Below are 25,776 nucleotides of genomic sequence, written 5' to 3'. Positions count from 1 at the left end.
CCTTTTTTTACTGACAAGATTTGGTTGACCAGCTATACTTAAAACTTCCTATTCACGCAACTCTTTTTTATTTTATGTGCGTAATGTTGGCATGTTGGCTAAATTGGTTTCTTCATAGGATTATTTTCATTTTCTCGGCAAAAAATACTGTTAATGGTACGGTAGTTCGCAGGAACAATTTGCATTTGATAATTATTCTACAAATATCAATATTAATTTATAATTTAATATTTTATTCTTCATCTTTACTTAGGGGCTACCGCGAAAACCGTTTTTCGCAAATTGCGGGGATCTTTCTCTTTTACTCCAATGAAGGCGTAATTAGAGTGACAAAGAAAAATGCCCGCAATTTACGAACTTCGATTTTCGCGGTTATAGCCCTTGTCCGATTATAATTTAGCAAGCCTTGTATATTTTTCTGATATGGCAATTCTACCCAAACCGATATTTGAATTTTGTTTGAACGACTCCGTTCAACGGATTCCCTTGACGATAAATTGGGATTTTGACTCATTTTATTTTATTTTAGTGAATTGTCCAGGAATTTTCGAACCATTGAGTGTAACAAACCCGGTGTACAGTATTTTATGTGTGTAGTGCCAAGATGACGTCGGAAAAAGGCTCTCGGAGAGATAAAAACCAGAACATCCAAGTGTTTGTGAGACTAAGGTAAACTTTTGTAATTTTCTCTATATTTGTCCATAATTACACATTTCTAGTCTTATTTTTATCGTGCAATTATGATTATGGACTCCTTTGTCAATAATTAACTCATATTTTCACCATGTTTTGACCTTCTCAGTTATTGTTTTGAATGGTAGTTTAGGGTGTAGTAAAAGGCGTCTTTCTTTGTACTTTTCGATTATATTATACATTCGAATAATACAATTCCATGAGGCGTTAAGCATTGGTCTATTAATCACCACTGCAAGAGCTAGATAATGTAGTTAAATATGTTAGCATGAGTCATAGTGATACATTTTCATCATGCATTGCCATTATTGCCAATGTATTTTACGCATTTATTTATCAGAGTCCTGGCTCAGAATAGTCAGAATTGCTACTTTCATTCACGTATGTGAAAATTGGAATATACAACATAACAATGTTGACAAGTCAACAGTCTAGTGTCTCCTTTTTCTATTTCCATGCAATGTCTACAACCATTGATATCTAATCCTGTCAATGTCTTTGTATTCAGACAATTCTGACTATACTTGCACATGTGTACATCCTCTGTCACTTCAGTATGAATAAAAATAATAACACAATATTTTCCTAGTTTTTATCAACATTTAGTAAGTTTGAACCCAGTAATAAGTAAATATTTCTGTAAACCAAGCCATATGATAAGATGCTCCTAAACAGTAGTATTTTTATTCCTGCTTGTAGTCTTGTGCTATAAGAGAGTGGAAAAATTGGGCGGGAGGCCTTTGTCCAGCAGTGGGATGCGACAAACTCCAAATAATAAATCATGTGTAATTTTGTACAGTCACCATCAGATATATTGGAGTGGCCAAGGTGCTCACAAATATCTGAACACGCCTCTATTGTAAAGGCGTTAGAGTGTGCATTCCGATATTCTGAACAACTTGGCTGCTCCAATATATCTGATGGCGACTACTGATACTGAGCAGAAAGGTCAGCTAACAATATGAAAATATTTGAAAATGAAGAAAAACAATCACTTAGTATGAGTGTTGCTCATGCCTGTGAATTTTTTCATTAAGTTTGCTGGTTTCACTGTATATTCAACTTTTCTAGAAAATTATACAATACTTTACCTTAGAAGTTTGTAGTCATAAACATAAAGTTTCTTTTACTTATTATTTGTTTCTATTATAATTACAGGCCTCTTAATCAGAGGGAGCGAGACATAAAGTCTCTGGGAGTGGTAGAAGTAGTGAACGGACGAGAGGTGGTGGTGCGTCAGTCACAGCAGACCACGCTCACTAAGAAGTTCACATTTGACCGTGCTTTTGGACCGAACACTAAACAGGTAAGCTAAAAGCAGTAGCAAATTTTAACAAAACTAGTACTCCATCTTGAGCAGTGTTTTTTGTTTCTTCCAAATGCATCAAGGCTTACAAGGTTATGTTATAGATGCAAATATGTAGTCGGCACCCGTAGTATAACACACAGTATCTTGTTTCTTTCCTTACCTATTACAGTTAGATAGAAACCGGCAGTCTATATTGTAAGCTAGATCAGGTACTAGTTGGAACCCGGGGACGTTTCGCGACTGTAGACGACACCACGACCAGTTTCTATGTACTTCTAGGAAATACCACTGCAGTGAAAACTGTTTTCTTATTTTTCCCTTAATGTTCTTTGTTATTTTCACAGATTGAAGTGTACCAACAAGTAGTAAGTCCATTGATAAAGGAGGTGCTATGCGGCTACAACTGCACCGTGTTCGCCTACGGGCAGACAGGCACCGGCAAGACACACACTATGGTCGGCGAAAGCACCAACGATGAAAACATCAACTGGCAGAACGTAAGTACCTTTTCTCTGCAACTGACTGTACAATCAGTGTACATACAGCCAGCATCAATATTAGCGAATTAAACAACGCGCCAAAAGTATCTGCCATCCTGGAATACTTTTCTTAATTTAGATAAAAATCTCTACAGTTTGCGTTCAAAAGTGTTTGGATATCCCCATTTAGGCGATTCAAAAACTAGCATGCAATATTTGATACATTGCTATTAATATAGAGTACAATGAATTCAGTCGATCGCAATTTTTCAATGTAAGTTCTTGAACCATCTAAATGGGGCTACAGACGCTACAGTCTAAATGTGCTACATTTGAGCATGATTTAGAATAGGAGGAAAAAGTTCAGCCAAAGAAAATATATCTGATTATATTTTGTACATTTATGACAAGAGATTACAATGTGTGCCCTATAATATTAGATGGAATATTTATTTTGGTCCTTAATGTCTGTAGTTCACTTAAAGTCTCAAAAAAAATCCTATACTTGAACCATTTTTTGTTCCGTACAAAACTCTGTTCACGGAACACTTTTGATCTCACTGTTCTTGCAAATCGGTTAAATGTGTTTTTCTCAGAGACCGTTTGACGTAGATAGCTAAAATTTGGAATATTTATAGCAATTACCACCACTAACATTATTATAACAGGACCCTCTGGCCGGCATCATCCCCCGCGCTCTGAGCCAACTGTTCGATGAGCTGCGCATCTCCAACACCGAGTACACCGTCCGAGTGTCATACTTGGAGCTATATAATGAAGAACTATTTGATCTGCTCTCCTCTTCTGAAGATAACTCGAAGCTTAGGATTTATGAGGATGTTACTAGGAAGGGATCTAATATTGTTAATGGATTGGAAGAGATTACGGTATGTTGTGGCAAATTTTGATGCTTCAGATGATTTCTGGGTTATAACCGCGACAATCGAAGTTCGCAAATTGCGGGCATTTTTCTCTTTCACTATAATTACGCCTTCATTGGAGTAAAAGAGAAAGATCCCCGCAATTTGCGAATTTTGGCTTCCATTTCTTATATCCACTTACGTAAAATATCACTAGGCTTTCATTGCTGGTAAAACCCTGTGGCACAAAGGTTCATGAACTAGAGGATGCAGCAAATAAAGGCAACGAAAAATGATCTGACGATATGTCAAGGTCGCAGGGATCTTGATGGACATTGTGGCAACTCACTTTTCTGTGAATCGCAATAAGGACATCATAGTAAGGCCCCTGGAGAGACTTTATCCAGCAGTGGATGTCTTCGGCTGTTATTATGATGATTATGACCGGTTTCTTTAATATACTCTTTAATCGTTATTTACTATTATACTTCGTTTTTTTAGCATTAGAAATAAGGTAAACAATCTGGATGTGTCTTTTAATTGAAAAACACATTTTAAAAATAAGTTACGGTAAATATGTAACAATTATGAATCTAATACGATCTTTTATAGTCTTCTGCTTTCATAAGTAATAGTTATTCATTTTTAAAAAGTGTTTTTCAATTAAAAGACATGTCAAAATCGCTTACCTTCTTTCAAGTTCTTTCTAATGCTAAAAAAACGGACTATAGCTGTGTTTAATTTAACTAAACTAAAACTAATTCTTTAGGTATACAACAAGAATGAAGTATACAAGATTATGGAACAGGGCCAGGAAAGAAAGCGTGTGGCTTCCACACTCATGAACGCACAATCTAGGTAAGGTGACATCAATTGTATGTTGTGTTATATTTATTGTTTTCTTTTTCAACCTTTTCGACGCCGTGTCAAACCATAGAATTAGAATAGACAAGAACAACTGTCAATCTTCAAAAGTGCGACCAAAAATGAAATGCAAGTGTGTGCGTACATTGTCTATGTGAGATCAAAAATAGTGATGTCATGTTACAACATATTAATAATCTGTCGGTGTTTGATTGCTTTATCGACTACTTTTTCAAATGTGTTATTTTAAACTTTAAAATTCTACGACATTATGATGTATAAAATAACACCTGCACTGCGTGTGCTATCAAAATCGTTACAGCCTTATCTTAGTCTAACTCTTACTGTGTTGGAAAGTGAAGTTTAAAGGAGGATGGGCAGATTTGTATGGACACTGGCCTATGAACCAATAAGAATAAGCGACATACCATTGGAAAGGTTTTTTTATATACTCCATTTTTTTGTAGGACGAGACTTGTCAAATCTCTGTTTAAAAAAAAACAAATATGACACAAAAAAACATAAGAAAACGAATAAAAAACTAAAATATCGTGACACCAAATCATCCACAATAACAAAACCTTAATGATCTGCGACACAGAAACTTAGTATCGAAAAAACTATACAGTCACGTTTAAACTCACACTACTTTTTGCGGTGATAACATTTTTACACAAAGATTTGGGACTATCTGCCATAGTAGAAGTATTAGAACTTAGAATAAGCTATCCAGTGACATATAGCTTGTCCTTATTGGTCAATAGGCCAATTTGCCCACCCTCCTTTACTGCTAAACAGCTGCACCTTCAAAAATGTATAACAATCGTTATTATTTGAAGTCGGTTATAAAGGTTAATATCTTAATTATGTCTTGTGAAGAAATGATTACATATACTGGATCAACCAAATCTTGTCAGTAGTAAAAGGCGGCAAATTTGAAAAATCGCGGGTTAGCAGCACTGTGTTCGAATAATTCCAAAATCGCGTGTCATCTGTGTGTTATCTGTGGATCGTGGATCGTGAATGACAGCCATCATATTATTGTTTACATTCTGAATCGTTTCTATTTCAAGAGAAATTTCTGCTGTCACCATTAAATACCAAGATTATGCATGACCTCAAGCAAAGCTAAGGTGCCTACAATGTACAATCATGCTCGTTGACGGTAAACATTACTAAAATTTGAGGTTATGATAATTCACTCGAACTGACGTATGAAGGGCGGAAAAATAAACACGTTTTGGTTCGATGTACATTGCTGCTTTTCTTAGCGCAATTCTGCTCTTTAAGTGTTACATGGTGTTACCCTACTTTAATTTGCAGTACATTGCTACTGACAAGATTTGCTTGACGCACTATAGCTATTAATATACCGACAAGTTATCGATACTGTCATCTGAACATTTTGTCAAGCCCTAGCGTAAAGTAACTGGTTATGTTTTTACACAAAATATTTTAAATTATTGAGTAATATGATAAAATATTAGCACACAAAGGAAGAAAAACTTATAATCAACTGTATAAACCGGCTTCTTACACTTTTTATGCTGTTAATTTGACAAAATATCGTTAAGAAAATTTCGCTCGGAATATCATTATTCCTCTGAAATGAGTATGTGCTAGGTTTATTTGGCCCCGTGACACTGAAATCCGGTACACTACAACACACTATCTTCATTGTATTACTTTATCAAATAGTTTTCTTCCGAATTTGTGTATATTTTTCAAATTGAAAATTACGGTGATACGCTCTTGGCCGTCCGCGGCCGTCGTCAAACTCAAAAATGGTCACGTTTTCTCATTTGTAGTCTGACTCTTTCGCACTCATGCGATATTCATATACGTGATGGCTTCAGCTGTCTGTCAAGCGCGAGCGCGAGAATGACAAGTCTGTGTGTCAAACACAAAAAACAGTCTGACGCCACGTCACCAAAGTGTCAAAACTGAAAATGAACTTTATGCATATGCACGTAGGTCTATGTTGCTCTGTGGTCTGTGACAGATTAATCCGTCTTTGGCGTTGGACTTGCGGTTCGGATATATCCGTCGTCGGCGTCGAAAAGGTATCCCTTTGACCGCCAAAGACGTCAACTGACGCTCGCGGCTACAGCCCAATATCAACCTTCGTGCATTCCGACAAGGTGCATTATAAAAATGTACCCACTTTTTCTAAAGCGCGTAGAGGCGTATTAGAATTATTAGAAATGCGTTACCTTACCAATAAGCAGCAGCTATGTACTTCCAAAACCTTTTTTTTTTTTAATGTATTTTATTGTTGAACCTGATTTAAGTAATTATTATTTTTATTTGTACTTTACAAATATTGCAGTGAGAATCCCAATGGCAAGCCAACATTGTCCTAGTAAGTGGAACCGTTAGGAAAGTAGATGTTTCCTATTGTTTATGTTTCCTCCTTATATACTCAATTTAATAAGAACTTAATCAAAACTTTAAGGACAAATTTGCTCTTGGGTTGCTTTCTGTAATATGTATGATGAGGAAGCATATACAGACACACAGAAATAATATTAAAGCTTGTAGTTTCGTTTAAGTCTTGTAGTTATAGTAGGCTAAACTATATAGGGTTCGCTTTACAGACTATTAAATAAACTTAACAACAATTTGCAAAGTACGGTAGTGTAGAATATTTTCCTTAATAACCATTTGACCGCCAAAGACGTGAACTGACGCGCGCTGCTACAGGCCAATATCAACCTTCGTGCATTCCGACAAGGTTCACGATGACGCGCCGCGCACGATAGGCGTGGGCGTTAAAATGGTAAAAAGCAGCTAGGACATGTCTGTATTCCACTGCTAAAGTGGTCAAAAATATCTGAACTCCCTTGCCTCCACAATATATGTGATGACGGCTGTACAGGAATTTAGTAGAAGTATTAGCTAATAACAAGCAACACATGTAATACAAAATTGTCTTTAGATGTAGATCATTTATTTATTTAGTCCTTAATCATTGTACGTATAACTTAGGTAGCTTGAACATGTATATCCCAACACAAAAAGTACTGAAATTATATGACACAATCAGTCATCAAAAGGTGCTTTGACATTGACTGTACCAAGCTTAGCCCAATAATACCTTGGCATTGAGCCAAGGTCTCAAAACTACGGTTCGTGAGCCCGGGACAAGGCTTCCAAGCCCATGGGGCCAAAGCGGGAGAGTGCAGCGGGCAGTTAGCAACCTGAAAACTATGCTAAGTTTCGTGGAGAAGTTGGGGCGGTTAGAGTAGCGCTACCTCGTTTTTCACGTAAATAGAATGGTTGTTAAAACCTAACTAACTAAGCGGGTGACCTGATAGTCTGCCCTGCAGCAGCTAAAAGCTAAGTTATGGCCCAGACCAGCCATACTCAACGTACGACTCGAGGCCCGCCAGTTGAACCCGGTATAGATAGATACATAACCTTGCCATCCGACCGGCACCTTTAAGCAAATTCATCTTGCGGCCTAAATTCAAGGCTAAACCGTCTTTGTGATGAAAAAAGGTTGAGTATGACTGGCCCATACGGTTTCATCCATGGTGCAATGCCATCATACATACCTCGCAACCGAGCTAGCAAATCTGTAGCAGTTGTACGTCAGGGTTATCACTACTACGCATAAACTAAAGTACAAAAAATATATTTTCTTTGTTTTCAAACACACCAATATTATCAAGCAATAAAAATTCCATGTTAATATTTGAAATAAATGCGAAAAAAAAACGTGATTTTATAAACAAAATAACAGATACATTGAGACGCATCTAATATTGACATTGATCTGTTAATTTATATTATTTGACCGTAAATTGAACCGGGTTATATCGGAAGAGGGTCAACAAGGTTCTCGATCAATTTTATTAATCTCACATACAATAAAGTTAAAGCAAAATGTTTCATCATAATCGCCAACCCTGACACAAAACTGTCATATGCTACGGTTTTGCTAGCTCTGTTGCGGGGTATGGGCCATCAAAAGCTACTGAGCACAATTTTTTTTTTCCAGCCGCTCCCACACAGTATTCACCATCGTCGCCCACATGAAAGAAAACAACCAGGAGGGCGAGGAGCTGGTCAAGATCGGCAAGCTGAACCTGGTCGACCTGGCCGGCTCCGAGAACATCAGTAAAGCCGGCTCTGATAACCCTGCGAAGAAAGAGAGGGCACGAGAGTGTGTGAACATCAATCAGAGTTTGTTGACGCTTGGAAGAGTCATCACGGCGTTGGTGGAGAGACATCCGCATATACCGTACAGGTAACATCACTGCTAGCTTATTTATTACCAATTTTATTTTTACTATAATTACCATAACCATCATTGCCATCGTCACCAAGCGTAAGTAACAACTCCCGTGGCCCTCAGGTAAAAAAAAATAAAATGCATAGTTATTTTAGACAGGGATCGGATACCGGTATTTTTTATATGGGAACGAAACCGGTATTTTATCGTTCTTTGTTAATTATTTCTTTTCTAATTGGGAAATCTGATAAGACGAAGTCATTACCTAAAAACGCAACTACGGCCTACACAGGGAGTATAAAATAATTCTAAATATTATATATGTAGTTACATATTTCCAAGTTTTTTTTGCAAAAAACCGGTTCCGATCCCTGGTTTTAGAGCCCTTAGCGTTGTTAAGGGGTTCCCCCACGCCGATGACCTTCGATCTGAATCCCTTAGTTTTCTAATGTTTTTTGTAGCTTACCATAATATTAACAGCAATGCTTAAAGCAATATATTAGCATCCCACATTTCCTTCAAAGTTCACTGTCTTCGAGATATTTGGCATCAAAGTTGAACAATTTTAGGCCCCAAAACTGGTTTTCTGGCCATTTTTGTTTTTTCTCGTTTTATCTGCAATCGGCTGTTTTAGCCATAATCAGATGTTATGTCTTTTTTGAGAGGTATTCCATTAAATACTCTCTCTTGACTTTGATAGTATTTATCTTCTAGTGCCACTTAGTGCCTCTGGTCTAGTCGCAGTATTTGCCACCTTTTCAGCCTACTCGGATTGTCATTGGTGTTTACCAGGTCCCTTGCAAGTTCGTTTGTATGTTTTTTTAGTCGTTCTTTGTACTTAACACAATATCTGTTAACTTCCTCTTTGATTGTTGGAATCTTTAGGTATTCATGTATCTCTGTTTTCTGGCCATAACTTAAAATTTCTTATTTCTCTCCTCAGAGAATCCAAGCTCACCCGAATCCTCCAAGAGTCCCTCGGGGGCCGCACCAAGACCTCCATCATCGCCACCATCTCCCCCGGCCACAAGGACCTGGAAGAGACCATGAGCACCCTGGAATATGCTCACCGAGCCAAGAACATCCAGAACAAGCCGGAGGTGAACCAGAAGATGACCAAGACCGCCATGCTGAAGGAGTATGCCGAGGAGATTGACAAGTTGAAGAGGGATCTGCAGGCGGCTAGGGATAAAAATGGTCAGTAATTATATGCAAATTTTGAGTTGTATTCGCGCGTTGGCTGACAATTTACTTTTAAATTATGATTTTGATTGATGAATATTTCATGGCGTTAATTAGGATTCGATTTGTAAAGTTTTATATAGTTTTATTTAGTATTTTCCTCCTTAAGTGTGTTACATAGTGCCCTGAAACCCTGGCAATGCTTCAAGATTCCACTTTCAGAACCACTCGTTAAGTCGTTACGCTTGTGGTTGAAATTTGGAATCTTTCGCTTGCTCGCGTAACAAAATTAGCACGACGGGTTAAACAACAACTTCGCCCTCTTCTAAAACTAATGAAATTTTAAGTCCTCGCGTTGTCCACGGTTCATAGGAGCCTGGGGTCCGCTTGGCAACTAATCCCAAGAATTGGCGTAGGCACAAGTTTTTACGAAAGCGATTGCCATCTGATCTTCCAACCCAGAGGGTATACTAGGCTTTATTGGGAATAGTCCGGTTTCCTCACGATGTTTTCCTTCACCGAAAAGCGACTGGTAAATATCAAATGATATTTCGTACATAAGTTCCGAGAAGTTTTCTCGTAATGTGTTAATCATACAGGATTGTGACTCTTGGAGACCCTATACATCTCTAAGGATAATTTGATAAACTATGTTATTTTTTAGTTCTGACACTTAGAGACATTTACACCTCTAAATAAGTTTAGATTTTTTTTTCCATGTATCTGTCTTGTTTTTATTTTAATATTATTATTATAGTTTTTTTTATGTAATTCGACATTAAGAGACCTTATACATCTCTAAGTAATTGTATTACGTTAGTTTGATTTGGTAGTTGTAGTTGTATTTAATAATTGTTGATGTATTATTATTTTGCTCGTATGTAAATTCAATGTTGACGTGTAAAAGTGCCCTTGTGGCCTATTTGCTGAATAAATGTTGAAGTTGAAGTTGAAAAACTCATTGGTACGAGCCGGGGTTTTAACCCGCGACCTCCGGATTGCAAGTCGAACGCTCTTACCGCTAGGCCACCAGCGCTTCTGACTAAGTAGTTAATATATTTTTCACCTCAGCAGCTCGAACAAGGGTACTTTGCTACTTAAAAACAGTGAGCAAAATCGCATTTTGCTCACTGAGTGAGACAAAATGAGCAAAATGCTATTTTGCTCACTGTTTTTAAGTAGCAAAGTACCCTTGTTCGTGCTGCTGAGGTGAAAATTTAATTGTTACCATCTTAAGAAAACATGAGTGAATAGAGGTAAGTGATGAAGAAGGAATACATTTTTCGGATTCTCTAATATGTTCTCACTGCTGAGGTGAAAAATGTTGTGTACTACACGAGATCAAAGTTATTTACATCTCGTGCGCTTTTGAGTCCCTTACTATGCTCAAGATTCTAAATTAGATTTACTCGCTACGCTCGTGAATCTATTATAGAATCTTTCGCTTGCACGGGACTCAAAATAAGCACTCGAAGAAATATCAAACTTTGATCTCTTGTTGTACAAATAACTATATTACTGTCTCCCCAGGCGTCTGCATCTCCAGCGAGACCTTCACCGAAATGAACCTGAAGGACGAAGAGCAGCGCAAGGAGATCCAGGAGCTGCTGCTGAAGAAGCGCGCCATGGAGCAGGAGCGGGACCGCCTGGAGGCCGTCCACGACCAGCTCAGCCAAGCGCTGCGCGACCGGCTCTCCGAGCTGGACAGCACGAGGCAGGCCATGCGGACCACCAAGGAAAAACTCCTTCACACTAACAATGTAAGTTATTTCTAGTGTTGAGTCGCTCACTCGTGAGGCACCTCATTTGTACCACTCATTTTGTTAATTTGTCGCAGTACTTCGTACCGCAAAAATGTCTTACTTCACTCCTCTATTCATTTTACTTGATTCTAAAATTAACTTTCTCCTAAAAGTTCTATTCTTAACCTCCAGAATTGCACTCCAATTAAATGTTACTATTTATTTATTTATAAAGGAAGTGATGAATACATAAATATGTATATACATTAAATATTTTTGTCGCCGTTGGAATTAATGGAATAGTCGACGCTGAAAATATGCTAGTACCTCACCTCATTTGAAGTAAGACATTGTAACACCTCATTTTAGAAAATGAGGTACTCATACAAACTCATTTTAAATTGATGTCCTACCCATCACTAGTTATTTCATTGGTGACCGAAGAGCTGGCGGCTACCTCGCACAACGTATCAGCATTGCGATACAGCGAGGAAATGTCGCCAGCATCCTTGGTACAATGCCTCAAGGGCCTATTTTAGATTTAAGCTAGTTTTTAATTTCTTTTAGTAATACACTGTATATATCTTGTTTTGTAAATAAATGATTTAGTTATTTCATTTCAAGTTTGCGAAAAGCACTTTATATACAAATTTCGGTGTGAAAAGGGGTTGTCGGCCTCATATTCTGTTCGGCCGGCAACCCCTTACTTCCCGACCTCTGTCCTCCTAAGACCCTGTGTTTTTGTACATATTCCAAAAAATATTTTGAACTTTCATTGAGTAACTAAGGGTTCCAAATTTAAAAACAAAACAAATGCTTCTGGGGAGGCTATAGTAATGTACTATTGTATTCATCTACAATATCTACATGTATATGCCTTTAGAATTTTGACAAGGGGGATTTACTTCAGCTTCACTATTATATTCAGACTTGATTTTTAGGGTTCCGTACCCAAAGGATAAAAACGGGACTCTCTTACTAAGACTCCACTGTTCGTCTGTCTGTCACCAGGCTCTATCTCATAAACCGTGATGATGTATTTCTATTGCCGCTACAAATACTATAGCAACAAATACTAAAAAGTACAGAACCCTCGATGAGCGAGCCCGACTCACACTTGTCCGGTTGTTTGTTTTTTCATATCCACAACCCTTTACACAGCTTAGATTATTATAAGTTTAACCTTTGTAAGTATGTGGCCGTTAAAATCGCGAGTTCAAACCTCGTTCGGGCCGTATAGAGTAAAAAGTTAACTTAAACATGTGGTCAGGATGCTAGACAAAAGCTTAACCCATTGAATGCCACGCCTATCGGGCGCGGCGCGTCATTGTAAATGTGAACCTTGTCGGAATGTATGAAGGCTGTAGCCGTGCGCGTCAGTTGACGTCTTTGGAGATCCTTACATAACTAAACTTTAATCTGCAGGCACTCGTAACCACGAAGATCCAATGCGAGGAGCAGAAACATCTAGTCAGCAGACATCGCGCCACCGAAGAAGAATTGAGCGCGCAGGCCAAAGATATCATCGCCGTCGCCGACACCGCTGCCACACACGTCCACAACCTGCATGCGAGCGTCGACAAACGCAGGTTTGTTACTTAATGTAGCAGGTACTCTAAACTAAGGGTTTCCTAAAGACCATTGTATGCAGTTCTATAAGGAGTGTACAGAGTGGCACGGGACTTTCTTATCTCCAAGGGGAGGTACAAGCATCCATAAGCTGTGGTGGCCTGGCAAAGAGGTATACTACCTATTGGCAGCCTCTTAAGCTTTGGATTCCTCCGAAAACGGTGCCGTCATATGACGGCCGTCATATAGCGGCCGCAAAAGACGGCCGTCTTTACGGTGGCGACATGTGGAAAGTACCACGGCGTCATAACACACCGTCATCCACCAAGGTCAAAGCGGCAAATTTGAAAAATGTAGGCGCGATGGGATAACGTCCCATAGAAAATTTGAATTTCGCGCCTTTTCCTACTGACAAGATTTGCTTGATCATCTATAATTTACTTGGAGGATGAAATATCATCAGAAGAGGAAAATAATCGTAGTACGGAATCATTTATTCAAATCTCGTGTCATTTATTTAAAATGGCATCACCGCTATCTAATAAAACGTTCACGAAACTATCGACAAGGTCATGACGGCCGTCATCTTACGTTACGTTGACAATCAACGTAACGTAACGCCGTCTAGGAAACCGCGCCATCTTGTTTACATAGACAACGTTCTAGTGACGTCAGTCAACGCTATATAGCGGCCGTAATATGACGGCACCGTTTTCGGAGGAATCCAAAGCTTAAGCTGTGGTGGCCTGGCAAAGAGGTATACTACCTATTGGCAGCCTCTTAGTTGGTAGTAACATACAAACCTAGTGGCTCTTGGTATGAAACTATGAAGGTGTAGTGTGAAGAGCAGAAACATCTAGTGAGCAGACATCGCGCCACCGAAGAAGAGTTGAGCGCGCAGGCCAAAGATATCGCCGTCGCCGACACCGGTGCTACGCACGTGCACAACTTGCATGCGAGCGTCGGCAAACGCAGGTAACTGTTGTTACGTACGTAGAACCTAGGAAACTAGCCATCTTCGAGCAACACCGGCTTTCGACACGTCGGAGGGGAGGAGCCCAAGCGATATATTACCGTACAAATCGTGCTGCCTTTTTTTTTCGGGGGGAATCGTGCACACAGTCGCATTTCTCACTCACTACATACAAAATCCAATCTGACGACACAAATACATGGAAAATGACACACGTCAAAGACAAATCTTGCACACCTCGATCTCTATTTTACAATACGCATCGCGCTAGTTGTGTGCATGCACAATTTGACAATTTGATCTTGTACCTCGGCAGAGGTAATTTTGTATTTTCAATAAATTATTATGATTATGATACCGTACTGTACACAATAGTTTGACACGTAGCAGTATAGACATCTTCACTCGTGTGTTAAATTTTACACGCAAATTTTTTTTATCTCGCTGTTGATGGCCCAAAGAAACAAATTAAATATTTATTTCGTGTTGTAGTTATAATTAATGTACCCTGTTTCCAGAATGGTGGAATCGAGGAATATCCAGGTGACTGCGAGCTACCGGCAGCAGGTGGGTGCACTCCGTACCGAGGTGGCGGGCGGCGCGCAGAGCTTCGTCGACGCGCTGGCGCATGCGCTACAGGCTTTACATCACCAGACGGGTTTGTACATCATATTCATACCAGTGGTTATCCTCAGGGATGTTGCGAACATCCGCATCCGCAACCGCGGAACTTCCGCATTATTCTCAACATCCGCATCTGCATCCGCATCCGCATAAAATCGATGCGGAGCTTATGCGGATGCGGATGTCAAACAAATCGGTACAGGAACGTCATAGCGGCGGCGTAAGTGCTAGGTAATTTCGTCATTACCCATAACGAAATCGTCTAGATCCAGAAAAGTCGGCCAAGTTACCGTTTATTAAAATATAACGCACCTATATTCTTGCTCAATAAATACTAAACGTTTCGTTTTTTTTTAAATGATACTAAAAATGTAATATTTGATATTTTCTAAGTACCTAATCTTGACATCCGCATCCGCGGATGTGAGCCTTTAAATATCCGCATCCGCGTCCGCGGATGTCAATAAATCAGCATCCGCAACATCCCTGCTATGGATATTCGTCATGAGTGTCATGACATGGAGGTGGGGATATCGCTGGACTACGTAGAAGGTAGCATCCTATAGAAGTGGTGTACGCGTGCCTCCGTGAGGGACAAAACATATAAATTCGACCAATCATAGCGTCGCATTGTGCCGCTATGATTGGTCGAATTTATTTGTTATGGTGGGCAACAAATGAATTCGACCAATCACGGTGGTCAATTTACGGTGGGGAATAAAACAAGATGTGAGACTGTGACAAGGACAAACAATAATAGCGCTTTCGCTGCTACTCCTACTGAAAGATACATAAGACTATCCCGTTCTGTCAGTTATCCCCACCACTCATGCCCAATCCAGTTATACTAGATTCATGCTGGACTAGCATGGTGGAGTACTCGCGGCTGCGGGTGAAAAGAAGCGTGTGGTTGTGACAAAGATTAAGGGTCGGTTGCACCAAACTGTTCGTATCGTTAAAGAGTTCGCTAAATTTATATATATGGAAAGTTTCATAGTAAAGCGCTGGGGCGCGCGGGCTGACATTGATCAGTCTGTCAAATGTAGTTGGTGCAACTGGCCCTAAGTCTCATTTTAGTCATTTTACGGCTCTGAGGGGTACCCGCGAAAATCGAATCTTGCAAATTGCGGGCATTTTTCTGTGTCACTCTAATTACGCCTTCATTGGAGTAATAAACGATTTGTATTGTATTGTATTTTAAAAGAGAAAGATCCCCGCAATTAGCAAAATTCGGTATTCGGGGTACCTACCTCGCACCCACCTAGGTGAGCTAAAGTAGTAAATAAGGTTCCTAACTGAGTATGTAAGATGATGATGATTTGGTTTCCTCCGATAGCGGTGCCGTCATATAGCGGCCGTCTCCATACAAATACTACGACATCCATATTTAGCCGTATTATTTAGTATGGAGACGGCCGCTATATGCCGGCACCGCTATCCTAGGAAAACCGATTTTTACAGACAGCAACTATTACTAGTAGTAACGTAGTTGGACTTGTTTGAAAACATAATGATTGCATGACAAAATCATTCTGGGTTTAAGTCATAAGTCATTTATTCATAAAGCTAATTTACACGTTAGGTATATAAATAGAACATATTTACAATATGCCGTTTACAATAAATAAACTCAATTTGAAGTAAATATAACATCACATTATTTTATAATAATATAAAAATAAGCATTACTTGACCTCCTATTTCTGAAAATTAAGGTACTCGTCATGATCATATATTATATTATTATTTAATGGTGCTCCATTTTAATGAAATTATTTAAATGTTTTATCAACTGCAGACAGTTACACGACGAGTAGCACAAGCAGCATGGAACAGGATAAAAAAAAGTTGCAAGAGCTGGCTCAAAGAATTCTTGAAACTACTAATGAGGTATGATTTTTTTTGTATTATTTTAAGAAGTTTGGTAGGGTTGATTTTATAATATCAGGGTACACAATGCCATGCAATTTAAAATGATACACTAAAATTACTTGCACACTTTGTAGCGGACCATCAGAATGTCACTTACGAATGCTATTATTTTGATAATGTTGAGGAGTCTATTCTTGGTCTCATATTTCTTAGTTCGGTTTTACAATCAAGACACATCCAGTTGACGAAATTTTCGTTTGCATGTTACACTTTTTGTATTCGATCGATTAATACCTGTGATTTTATCAAAAGCGCTGGTGGCCTAGCGGTAAGAGCGTGCGACTTGCAATCCGGAGGTCGCGGGTTCGAACCCCGGCTCGTACCAATGAGTTTTTCGGAAATAAGTTCCGAAATATCATTTGATATTTACCAGTCGCTTTTCGGTGAAGGAAAACATCGTGAGGAAACCGGACTAATCCCAATACGGGCCTAGTTTACCCTCTGGGTTGGAAGGTCAGATGGCAGTCGCTTTCGTAAAACTAGTGCCCACGCCAATTACTGGGGTTAGTTGCCAAGCGGACCCCAGGCGCCCATGAGCCGTGGCAAAATGCCGGGACAACGCGAGGAAGATGAATGAATACCTGTGATTTTATCATTTCAGACCTCATCTACATCCAACCAACAGTACGAGACCTTCGTAAACCTGTTGTCTCGAGCACGGGAAGATCTGACAACGGGCCCCACTAATCTGTACTTGTCCTTCCGCGCCGCACTGCGGAGTTGTCTGCAGCGCGCCGCCGAGGGGAAACGACGCGTCACTGAACGGGACGCATCACAGGCCATTGAAAAACTAGTGCAAGGATGGGTGAGGAACTTTCACTCTTGTTATTAGACAGTACTCAATGTTAGGGAACGTTTATCGCGCGCTCGGGAAGACCTCCCTTCCGAGGTTTTCCCGAGGGTCTACGGTATGGGGTTCTTCAAAAAAGGAGTGTACAGGTTTTTAAAAAAAGGTCGGCAACGCGCATGTAACACCTCTGGAGTTGCAGGCGTCCATAGGCTACGGTGACTGCTTACCATCAGGCGGCCCGTATGCTTGTTTGCCACCTATGTGGTATAAAAAAAAAGACCTAATAGTGACGCCGACCAACTTGTACGTATCTATAAGGTATTTGACTGTATTTAAAATTAATTCTTTTATACCATGCACGGAATAAAGTATCAGAAGATTAATAGAGCAACGTAGACAGCAGTTATTTTTAGGCACAATTTATATTTTAATACCCGTATAAAACTATAAAGAATAGGTAATTTGATCGTGACGTAACATGCTAGTGTTTCATATAAATTCCATAGCAGCAAAATTGTTTCGACATCTCGAAAAAAGAAATTGATTCGACTAGTACTAAATACCCTATTGTCTACGACGAGTAAGCGAATGGGATGCGCCGCAGGCTATCGAGAAATGTATACAAGATTGGGTGAGGAAACACTCCTATGTTGTTAACCAGTATTATAAATTGCAACATGCCCAGACCGAATCATAATCGGCCACATGTTATTTCCAGCTGACCGACAGTGTTGAGCGCGTGGCATCTCTCCGCCGCTCGCACGCGAGCTACCACAGCTTAGCGGCCGAGGCGGAGGCGAGGCGTGCCGACCTACACAAGAGACAACGCGACGCTCGCCGGCAACGGGTGCTGAAGGCTAGCGGAAGAATCGACGCCGCATTCACTGTAAGCTGGCACATACTTATTTAAATACTTGTCTAATGACCATACAGACATCTGGAACAAATTCATTTAATAATCTGGAAAATAAAAAAAACTATCAAACTTGAGTTCAAATATAAAATCCTCTTCTTCCTGTATTATCCGTATTGTTTTCTGTAATGAGGTGTGCAATAAAGAGTATTTGTATTGTATTGTATTGTAAAATCTTTATAAAATTCTGAAAATGAAAAAAATCTCAACGAAGATTACATTAACAACTAAAATTAGACTAATGGGCCCAAAGATACTACTAAATATAAAACGTGCATACGCAAGCTGCAGATGCAAAAATTGTGTGTTGTCGACATTTTATGACCCTCAAATATTTTTGTTAAACCACCTGCATCATTCACATACACTCTCACTAACTTGTACATATTTTCCAGCAACTACAAACCGAGAGATCTCAGCTAGAAAACCGTCTCACCAAACAACTATCCGACATCGAACAAGAGCGTCGAGAGAGCGAAGCCCGCCTAGAGCGCTGGGCCGAGGAGGAGAGACTGCGACTGGCTCGACACGTCGAGGCCGAGAGGCTGGCTCTGTACGCCAGGCTGGACAAGAGGATAGCTGATGTTGAAGAGGAAAAGAAGACTTTGGAAGAACGGGTCAGGAATATCGAGGTTAGTGTACACGTTAAACTGAATTTAACCTTGCAACAGCTACTTAGTAATTATTAAGTGAATGGCAAATACGATACGTAAATAAAATTTTCAGCCCCAAGAAGATACCAGCGCAAGAATGGACGAGAGTAATTTTTCAAAACCGAATATTAAGTTTTTGTTGTTTTATCACAGAGTTCCTATGGCCACCTCCTGTCTTTATAATCAGATCAGCTCCATGGTACCATAATATTGCATTGTCACCCGACTCTTACACACGTATACAAAATTTCAGCTTCAAATATAACTAACAACATTTGACCCGTACCAACATACATACATACAATGCAAGTTAAGTAAAAGCTTGTAAAAAAATAACCTGTATGCAACTCGAACATGTTTTACGCTTGCATAGAAATCGTTCCACCAGTGTGAGTTTACAAACGCTACGCCTTTGTTATTTTTTTTTTATTATACTGGGAGACCCGGATGTGTCAATTTTTTAAGCTATTAATTAATATATTGTATTTATTTTTATCTAGTCATGGCGAGCGGAGCAAATGGCGGCCGTGGATGAGGAAAACAAGATGGCGGACGCGGACCTAGCCGAGTGCGAGGCCGGCGGACAAGACTGCCTCAAATGCATGCACAAGTATAGCAAGGAGCTTGACGAAGGTAAACAAAATGTGCTGGCCCCTTTGCTAAACTTGTGAGGAGACTTTTTAGGATTTTAGCTTTATCTTTGTCATGTGTTAGACTGTAGCTCAAAACTACTGCAATGTTCTGCCGCCAGAGTAACTTATACATACTGTTTTTTGACAAGTTTTCACAGACAATAAAATATATACATTGATTTACAAAGGGCCTACCGGGAAACGCGAAATTCGAAACTCGACTATCTGCTTTGTATCGCTCGAATATGCAAGAGTGATACCGAGGTTAGATAACAAAATTTTGACTCTCTCGTTTGCGGTAGACCCTCAGATTGTGACTGATTGTAGGAGTGGCGCCCTGTACGCAGAGTTTCGCGTAACAAAATTGCCCTATTGACAAAAAAAAAATCATTTTTATATTATTGGCTATGGATGTCTTACTTTATGTATCATGTTTTCCTTGGTCGTTCGACATACTGAATGAGTGACGTTGGTTCCAGGCACGATCGCGATGAGCGCGGACTTCAGAGCGTTCTCGGGCAACATCGTGCAAGTGACGGAGCACTACAACAAGGAACTACTGCACCTGCTCACGCGAGCCACCGAACAGATCGAGGTGAAAACAAATACTAACAATAATATTAGATGAAACATTTTTAAGTGCCTACGCCACGCCAGTTCTCGGAATTAGTTGCCAAGCGGACCCCAGGCTCCCATGAGCCGTGGCGAGATGCCGGGACAACGCGAGGAAGATGATGATGACTTAATTTAACTCGCGGTAATCATTTGTTGGTGTTTGCGGTTTTGTATGAATTTTCTTATAACAGTATTAGTAGAGTGTGTGCGAAAGAGAATAGTGGAATGTCTGTCACCAGGCTATATCTCATGAACCGTGATAGCTAGACAGTTGAAGTTTTCACAGATGATGTCTTTCTGTTGCCCCTATAGCAACAAATACTAAAAACAGAATAAAATAAATATGGGGCTCCCATACAACAAACGTGATTTATTGACGTTTTTTGCGTAATGGTACGGAACTCTTCGTGCGCGAGTCCAACTAGCACTTGGCCGGTTTTTTATTGATTCAGTTTCTATCTTATATTTGATATTCTTAAATATTCTCGATACTTTTCGTCTGTATTCCACAGCAAGAGGCGAATACCGCGATCGCGTCGGGAGAGCAGAACACGCAACAACTGTGCTTGCGCACTAATGACGCGCTGGACAGCGTGCTGACAGGCAACAAGCAGCTGCTGGACGCCGTCATACAGAAGATTGAGGTACGTCCTGAAACTCATCCGAAGTTACCTTTAATGTTCTCTCTGATTGACTGAGTTGATTTTTAGAAACATGTCCCTCACACAGCACAGCGGCAGCAACAATGGTAACATTTTTGATATCTACCATTCTTCAATTCTCCCTCAATTGCTTAAAGGTTAACTGGAAGAGATCCCTGAAAGGGATAAGTTCGCTTTTGAACAAATGATGTGTGTTTTTTCATGTTTTCTGTTTCTTTTTGTACAATAAAGGGTTTTACTACTACTATTTGTATTGCAGTCGTGTGTGTAACCATTAAAAACCTATAGGGCTTAATATCTTTGTATTGTCTGCCTATGTCTGTTTTTTTCCCCAATAAAGAAAATAAAATAAAATAAAAATAAAATATCGGCCACCCAAGAAAAGACTTTAAATTTAAATGGCGTTAATTTCAATATTTAACAAATTATCACATATCAGTGAAAGAATAAGGATCAATGTCAAATGGCGTTCTAACAGTTCTAATCTTCTGTCGAAAGATGGCAGTAAAAGTACTGGGGCTACATAATTTACCATGACAGTAACTCTCTACACACTCTATTCTCTTCGTTAATATGCACTGTCTGTCCACAGGGCTCAGCCGCCGCGACAGTATCCTCATTAGCCACCGTGTCTGCTTCAACTTCCGGCCTCATCCAACACTCGCGCGCCGCTCTGGAAGCGCACAGCATCTCCGTGGAAGACATGTTGCAACGCACCAACGTGTTTCACGACAACTTGAGACAGGCACTCGCCCAGCAAGAGCAACTGGAGGGAAGGGCGTTTGGGGAGGAGTTCAAGTTATACTCGCCCACTGGTTAGTATCATCAGAGTACAGATGTAGTGCATAATTATTTTCGATCGTATTTTCTCGGAAACGTTCGTATTTGCATAGAGAAATAAAGACAAGAGTGCTCACTCCATACATCAGTTCAGACTATTAATTTCAGTGTCTACATCTAGCATCGAGTAGCGGAACTATCAGTACTGCTACTTGACAATAGATGTAGCACCGACCGGAAAGTCTTATCTCAACAGCATAAGACTTTCCGGTCGGTGCTACATCTATTGTCAAGTAGCAGTACTGATAGTTCCGCTACTCGATGCTAGATGCTAATAGTCTTTTTGGCACTAAAACTGATGTATGGAGTGAGCACTCTATGTATTTTTTTCTCTATGGTATTTGTCATGCTCAAGGCTCGGAAAAACGCGTACTTTTTGTACCGAGACTGACTGAAATAGCAGACACGTTCGTATTTTTCTGAGGAAATACGATGGAAAACAATTATGCACTACATCTGTACACCGATTTATAAGACATCTTCCTTATACTGTGGTATCATTGTTTATTGTATTCCTTGGCCTACAAGTTCACAGTAACATATAGAACATGTTATTGCACGAACGTGTTCCATGATAACTAGAGGCCAGGTCGTTTGGAGAGCATTTCAGGACGGTTGCTGCAGTTTAGAGTCATTTATTTATTTATTTAAACTTTATTGTACAATACACAAAAATAATGTACAAATGGCGGACTTAATGCCTAATGGCATTCTCTACCAGTCAACCATCGGGCCAAACAGAGACATGTAAAATTGGTGCAAGGAGAAAAAGGAATTTAATTATTAGAACTTAGTAAACAACTAAACAATTAATAATTCTGATAAACTACACGTAGAATACACAAATAAAAACACTAGAATATATATAAATAATATACTACTACATATTTCATACATACTCATAATATATAATATAATGATGTGTCATGTGCCTTTTTTTTTGAAATGTTGAAAGAGTAACGTTATGTTTTAATCGAAGCTCTATGAGTAGTCTTAAAACATCTTTATCTGTGATTAACAACTAGCGTTGATGAAATATGATTGTTGTCAGGTAAGACGCCGGTGCGGCAGGAGTACCGGTTCCCGCGCACGCTGGCCGCCACGTCGCCGCACGAGCGCATCCTGGCGCGCTTCCGGGCCAGGACACAGAATGGACACGACGAGGTAACTTACCATTTCTATTCATTAGTAGCAAAAAATACCGGTTTCGTATAAGGTTTGTATAAAAAGTCAACTAATAAATTTAATTGCCTTTGAGGTGATCAGATTTCTGTACAATAGGGATGATGACACATGTTGAATTTTATAACAAAATCTAGTAAAATAGATAGCAAACGAGCAATTTATCACAATAATGTGGAAATAAAATATTGAAAAATTACAAAACTACAGGACCTGAAAGTTTCAAAATTTAAGTTTTTTTTTAAACGATAAAAGTAAGGGTACCATTCGATTCCTTACATTTCACCAAAAAAAATATTGTATGGCAACTATGTACATAAACGCAATATTTCACCGACAAAAACGCAATTTTCTTGTTTTGTCCATACTACAAGATGGGCGATGACGTCACGGCCTCTGGCCGTTTTGTATAGGGCGTTTCGCGAGTGAAGTGCGACTGTCGGCCTTTGACTACAATTTCTGACTTTTGTGTTACTTTAATGCAATGGGTCCCATATAGACATTTGATCCTAAAAACAAACTAGATCGATTGATACCATAAAAAAAAATAATCATGTAACCTATTGTCTGTGACGATGGTATTCCATCTGTTCAATTTCTTTGTCCAATGTGTAATTGCGTGTCACATTTTGCTTAGGGAGAGAGTGAGACGCAATGCACATTGGACCAAGAAATTGGACAGATGGAATAACACCCGTAGCTAGTGTTTAAAAAAAATAGTGTTTCAAAACTTTTAAACATGTCTTCTCCGAGACCACGGGGACAACGTCGTCCTCGAAACGTCGGAGGTAAATCTTAAAACTTACATACGCGATTAAGTCCCGTTGTACAATTTAATAATTTCAAATATGTGTTTTTAATAAAAACATCCGACCGCGATCCGGGCGCGACGCGCGGCGTTTGACGACCGGTCTGGCCTAGTGGGTAGTGACCCTGCCTGTGAAGCCGCGGGGTTCAAATCCCAGTAAGGGCATTTATTTGTGTGATGAGCACAGATATTTGTTCCTGAGTCATGGTTGTTTTCTATGTATTTAAGTATTTGTATATTATATCTATCGTTGTCTGAGTACCCACAACACAAGCCTTGAGCTTACTGTGGGGCTTAGTCAATTTGTGTAAAAATGTCCAATAATATTTATTTATTTATTTATGTGCACAGGATTGCATAGTGGTGGAGTGTGAGGTTGAGCCCCGTCCTACATCAGACAGCGAGTCGTCCGTGTCTGAGGACTCGGCGCTGAGCGAGTTCACGACGCCGTCGCCGCCCGCAGAGGTGCGCGCGCCCAACATCCTCAAGTGCACATCCGAAACTGATATTTATTATAGAAAGGTAAGGTTCACTTTCGTCATAGAGAAATAAGACAAGAGTGCTCACTCCGTACATCAGTTCAGACTATTAATTTCAGTGTCTACATCTAGCATCGAGTAGCGGAACTATCAGTACTGCTACTTGACAATAGATGTAGCACCGACCGTAAAGTCTTATCTCAACAGCATAAGACTTTCCGGTCGGTGCTACATCTATTGTAAAGTAGCAGTACTGATAGTTCCGCTACTCGATGCTAGATGCTAATAGTCTTTTTGGTACTAAAACTGATGTATGGAGTGAGCACTCTATGTATTTTTTTCTCTATGCTTTCGTTTACCACTGAAAACTTCTTCTTCTTTTCGTTTTCTTGGGTGAATTGGGGCAGCGTTTAAGGGAGAGAGGTCATGACCCTCGTTCCGGGTCTTTCCTGATGCAGAGGCTGTCCATCGCGGTTCAGCGTAGCAATGCGGCGAGCGTGATGGGCACCTTTGCGTCTGGAAGGGCGCGGGACGAGTTGTTTGACTGAGTTGTGGCCTTGCTGAGTTTAGTTTTAATTTAGTTTATAGTTAATTTTAATGTATTTTTAATGTAAATTTTTAAAGTGTTGATTTCGGATTTGTTTTGTTCTGTCTGTACCTAATTTATGTTTTTTACTCCAAATAAAATTCCTTCATATGGTCGGTACTGAAAACTGTAATTATTGATGATCAAACGAACTTCTTGAAGTGAAGTTCGATCGAAATTATATGAGTCACTTCATTTGAAGATATAATTATATATTAACCATGTAGTTCCCCTATTGTACAGGTAGCATCGCACACATTTAAGAGTAACTATTTTGATTAAAACTGTCAAAGCAACTTCCGCCCACATCCGGTTACCGCTCACCGGCATGCCGCTCTTCATTATTTTTAGAGAAGGCAGAAACCAAAACTTATATCAGGGTTCTAGGGCGGGAGGGACCTTATATTATATCTTCAAATGAAGTGACTCATATAATTTCGATCGAACTTCACTTCAAGAAGTTCGTTTGATCATCAATTATATTTCGTCACTTCATTTTTCAGATATAATTATATATTAACCATGTAGATGTTTAGAGATATAAGTTTTGGTTGAAAAAAGATAAAAGTGTTGGTTGTCTTTTTCTTTTATCTTTATTTTTTTTTGTCTAAGTTAGGAGATTCCTCCTGACTATCGCATGGGCGCCGGGGCGTCCCGAATGAATTTATTTTTCCTCAGTTTATATTCCACTGAGCGCAGTATTTTTAAATACTGTTCGTTACGTACACAACGCACTGGCATTAGAAATATATTATTAAAAGTATAGTAAAACATTTAAAAACTGGTCCAAGGTTTATTTTATTTATAACAAAGGTTATTTATTTATTATTTATTAAAACGAGTAATTCAGGTGGAATGTGTTTGTTAACCGTGGTGCTAAACCGGAACGCCAATTCTTATTTGGCCCAAGTGTACGCAATATATTAGGCTGCTAGGTATTCATAAATAGTGTCATTGGTATGAGATAATTTATGCCTAAACATTTCAAAACATCAACATTCGTTTGTAAATTAATCGTTAATTAATTCGTTTAAAATTAATAATGCGACTCCACAGTCAAACAAATGTAGTTTTGTGGAGCTTTGTCCTTAACAAAAAAGTTGTAACTTTTGTGTAATAAATAACTAAAATAAATAAAAAATAAATAAAAAT

At 39.4% G+C, this 25,776-nt stretch overlaps 1 protein-coding gene across 1 annotated transcript in view; it reads left to right on the top strand.

Moving 5' to 3' along the window:
- Positions 1-442: 442 nt before the first annotated feature.
- The window catches only part of LOC134654810 (kinesin-like protein Klp61F), a 30,184-nt gene continuing 4,850 nt past the window's right edge, over positions 443-25,776 (top strand). Inside the window, exons 1-21 of the mRNA XM_063510284.1 lie at positions 443-669; positions 1,852-1,999; positions 2,347-2,499; positions 3,150-3,368; positions 4,111-4,199; positions 8,209-8,457; positions 9,386-9,639; positions 11,155-11,384; positions 12,792-12,955; positions 13,803-13,910; positions 14,427-14,566; positions 16,331-16,422; positions 17,066-17,269; positions 17,973-18,140; positions 18,563-18,799; positions 19,321-19,453; positions 19,932-20,047; positions 20,580-20,711; positions 21,322-21,544; positions 22,621-22,733; positions 23,911-24,081. Coding sequence (XP_063366354.1) covers positions 605-669; positions 1,852-1,999; positions 2,347-2,499; positions 3,150-3,368; positions 4,111-4,199; positions 8,209-8,457; positions 9,386-9,639; positions 11,155-11,384; positions 12,792-12,955; positions 13,803-13,910; positions 14,427-14,566; positions 16,331-16,422; positions 17,066-17,269; positions 17,973-18,140; positions 18,563-18,799; positions 19,321-19,453; positions 19,932-20,047; positions 20,580-20,711; positions 21,322-21,544; positions 22,621-22,733; positions 23,911-24,081 — 3,408 coding nt within the window. The 5' untranslated portion in view covers positions 443-604. The remainder of the gene's footprint in view (positions 670-1,851; positions 2,000-2,346; positions 2,500-3,149; positions 3,369-4,110; positions 4,200-8,208; positions 8,458-9,385; positions 9,640-11,154; positions 11,385-12,791; positions 12,956-13,802; positions 13,911-14,426; positions 14,567-16,330; positions 16,423-17,065; positions 17,270-17,972; positions 18,141-18,562; positions 18,800-19,320; positions 19,454-19,931; positions 20,048-20,579; positions 20,712-21,321; positions 21,545-22,620; positions 22,734-23,910; positions 24,082-25,776) is intronic.

This window comes from Cydia amplana, chromosome 1 (assembly GCF_948474715.1).
Source record: "Cydia amplana chromosome 1, ilCydAmpl1.1, whole genome shotgun sequence".
NCBI classification, from domain to species: domain Eukaryota; kingdom Metazoa; phylum Arthropoda; class Insecta; order Lepidoptera; family Tortricidae; genus Cydia; species Cydia amplana.
This window is presented reverse-complemented; position numbering and strand designations above follow the sequence as displayed.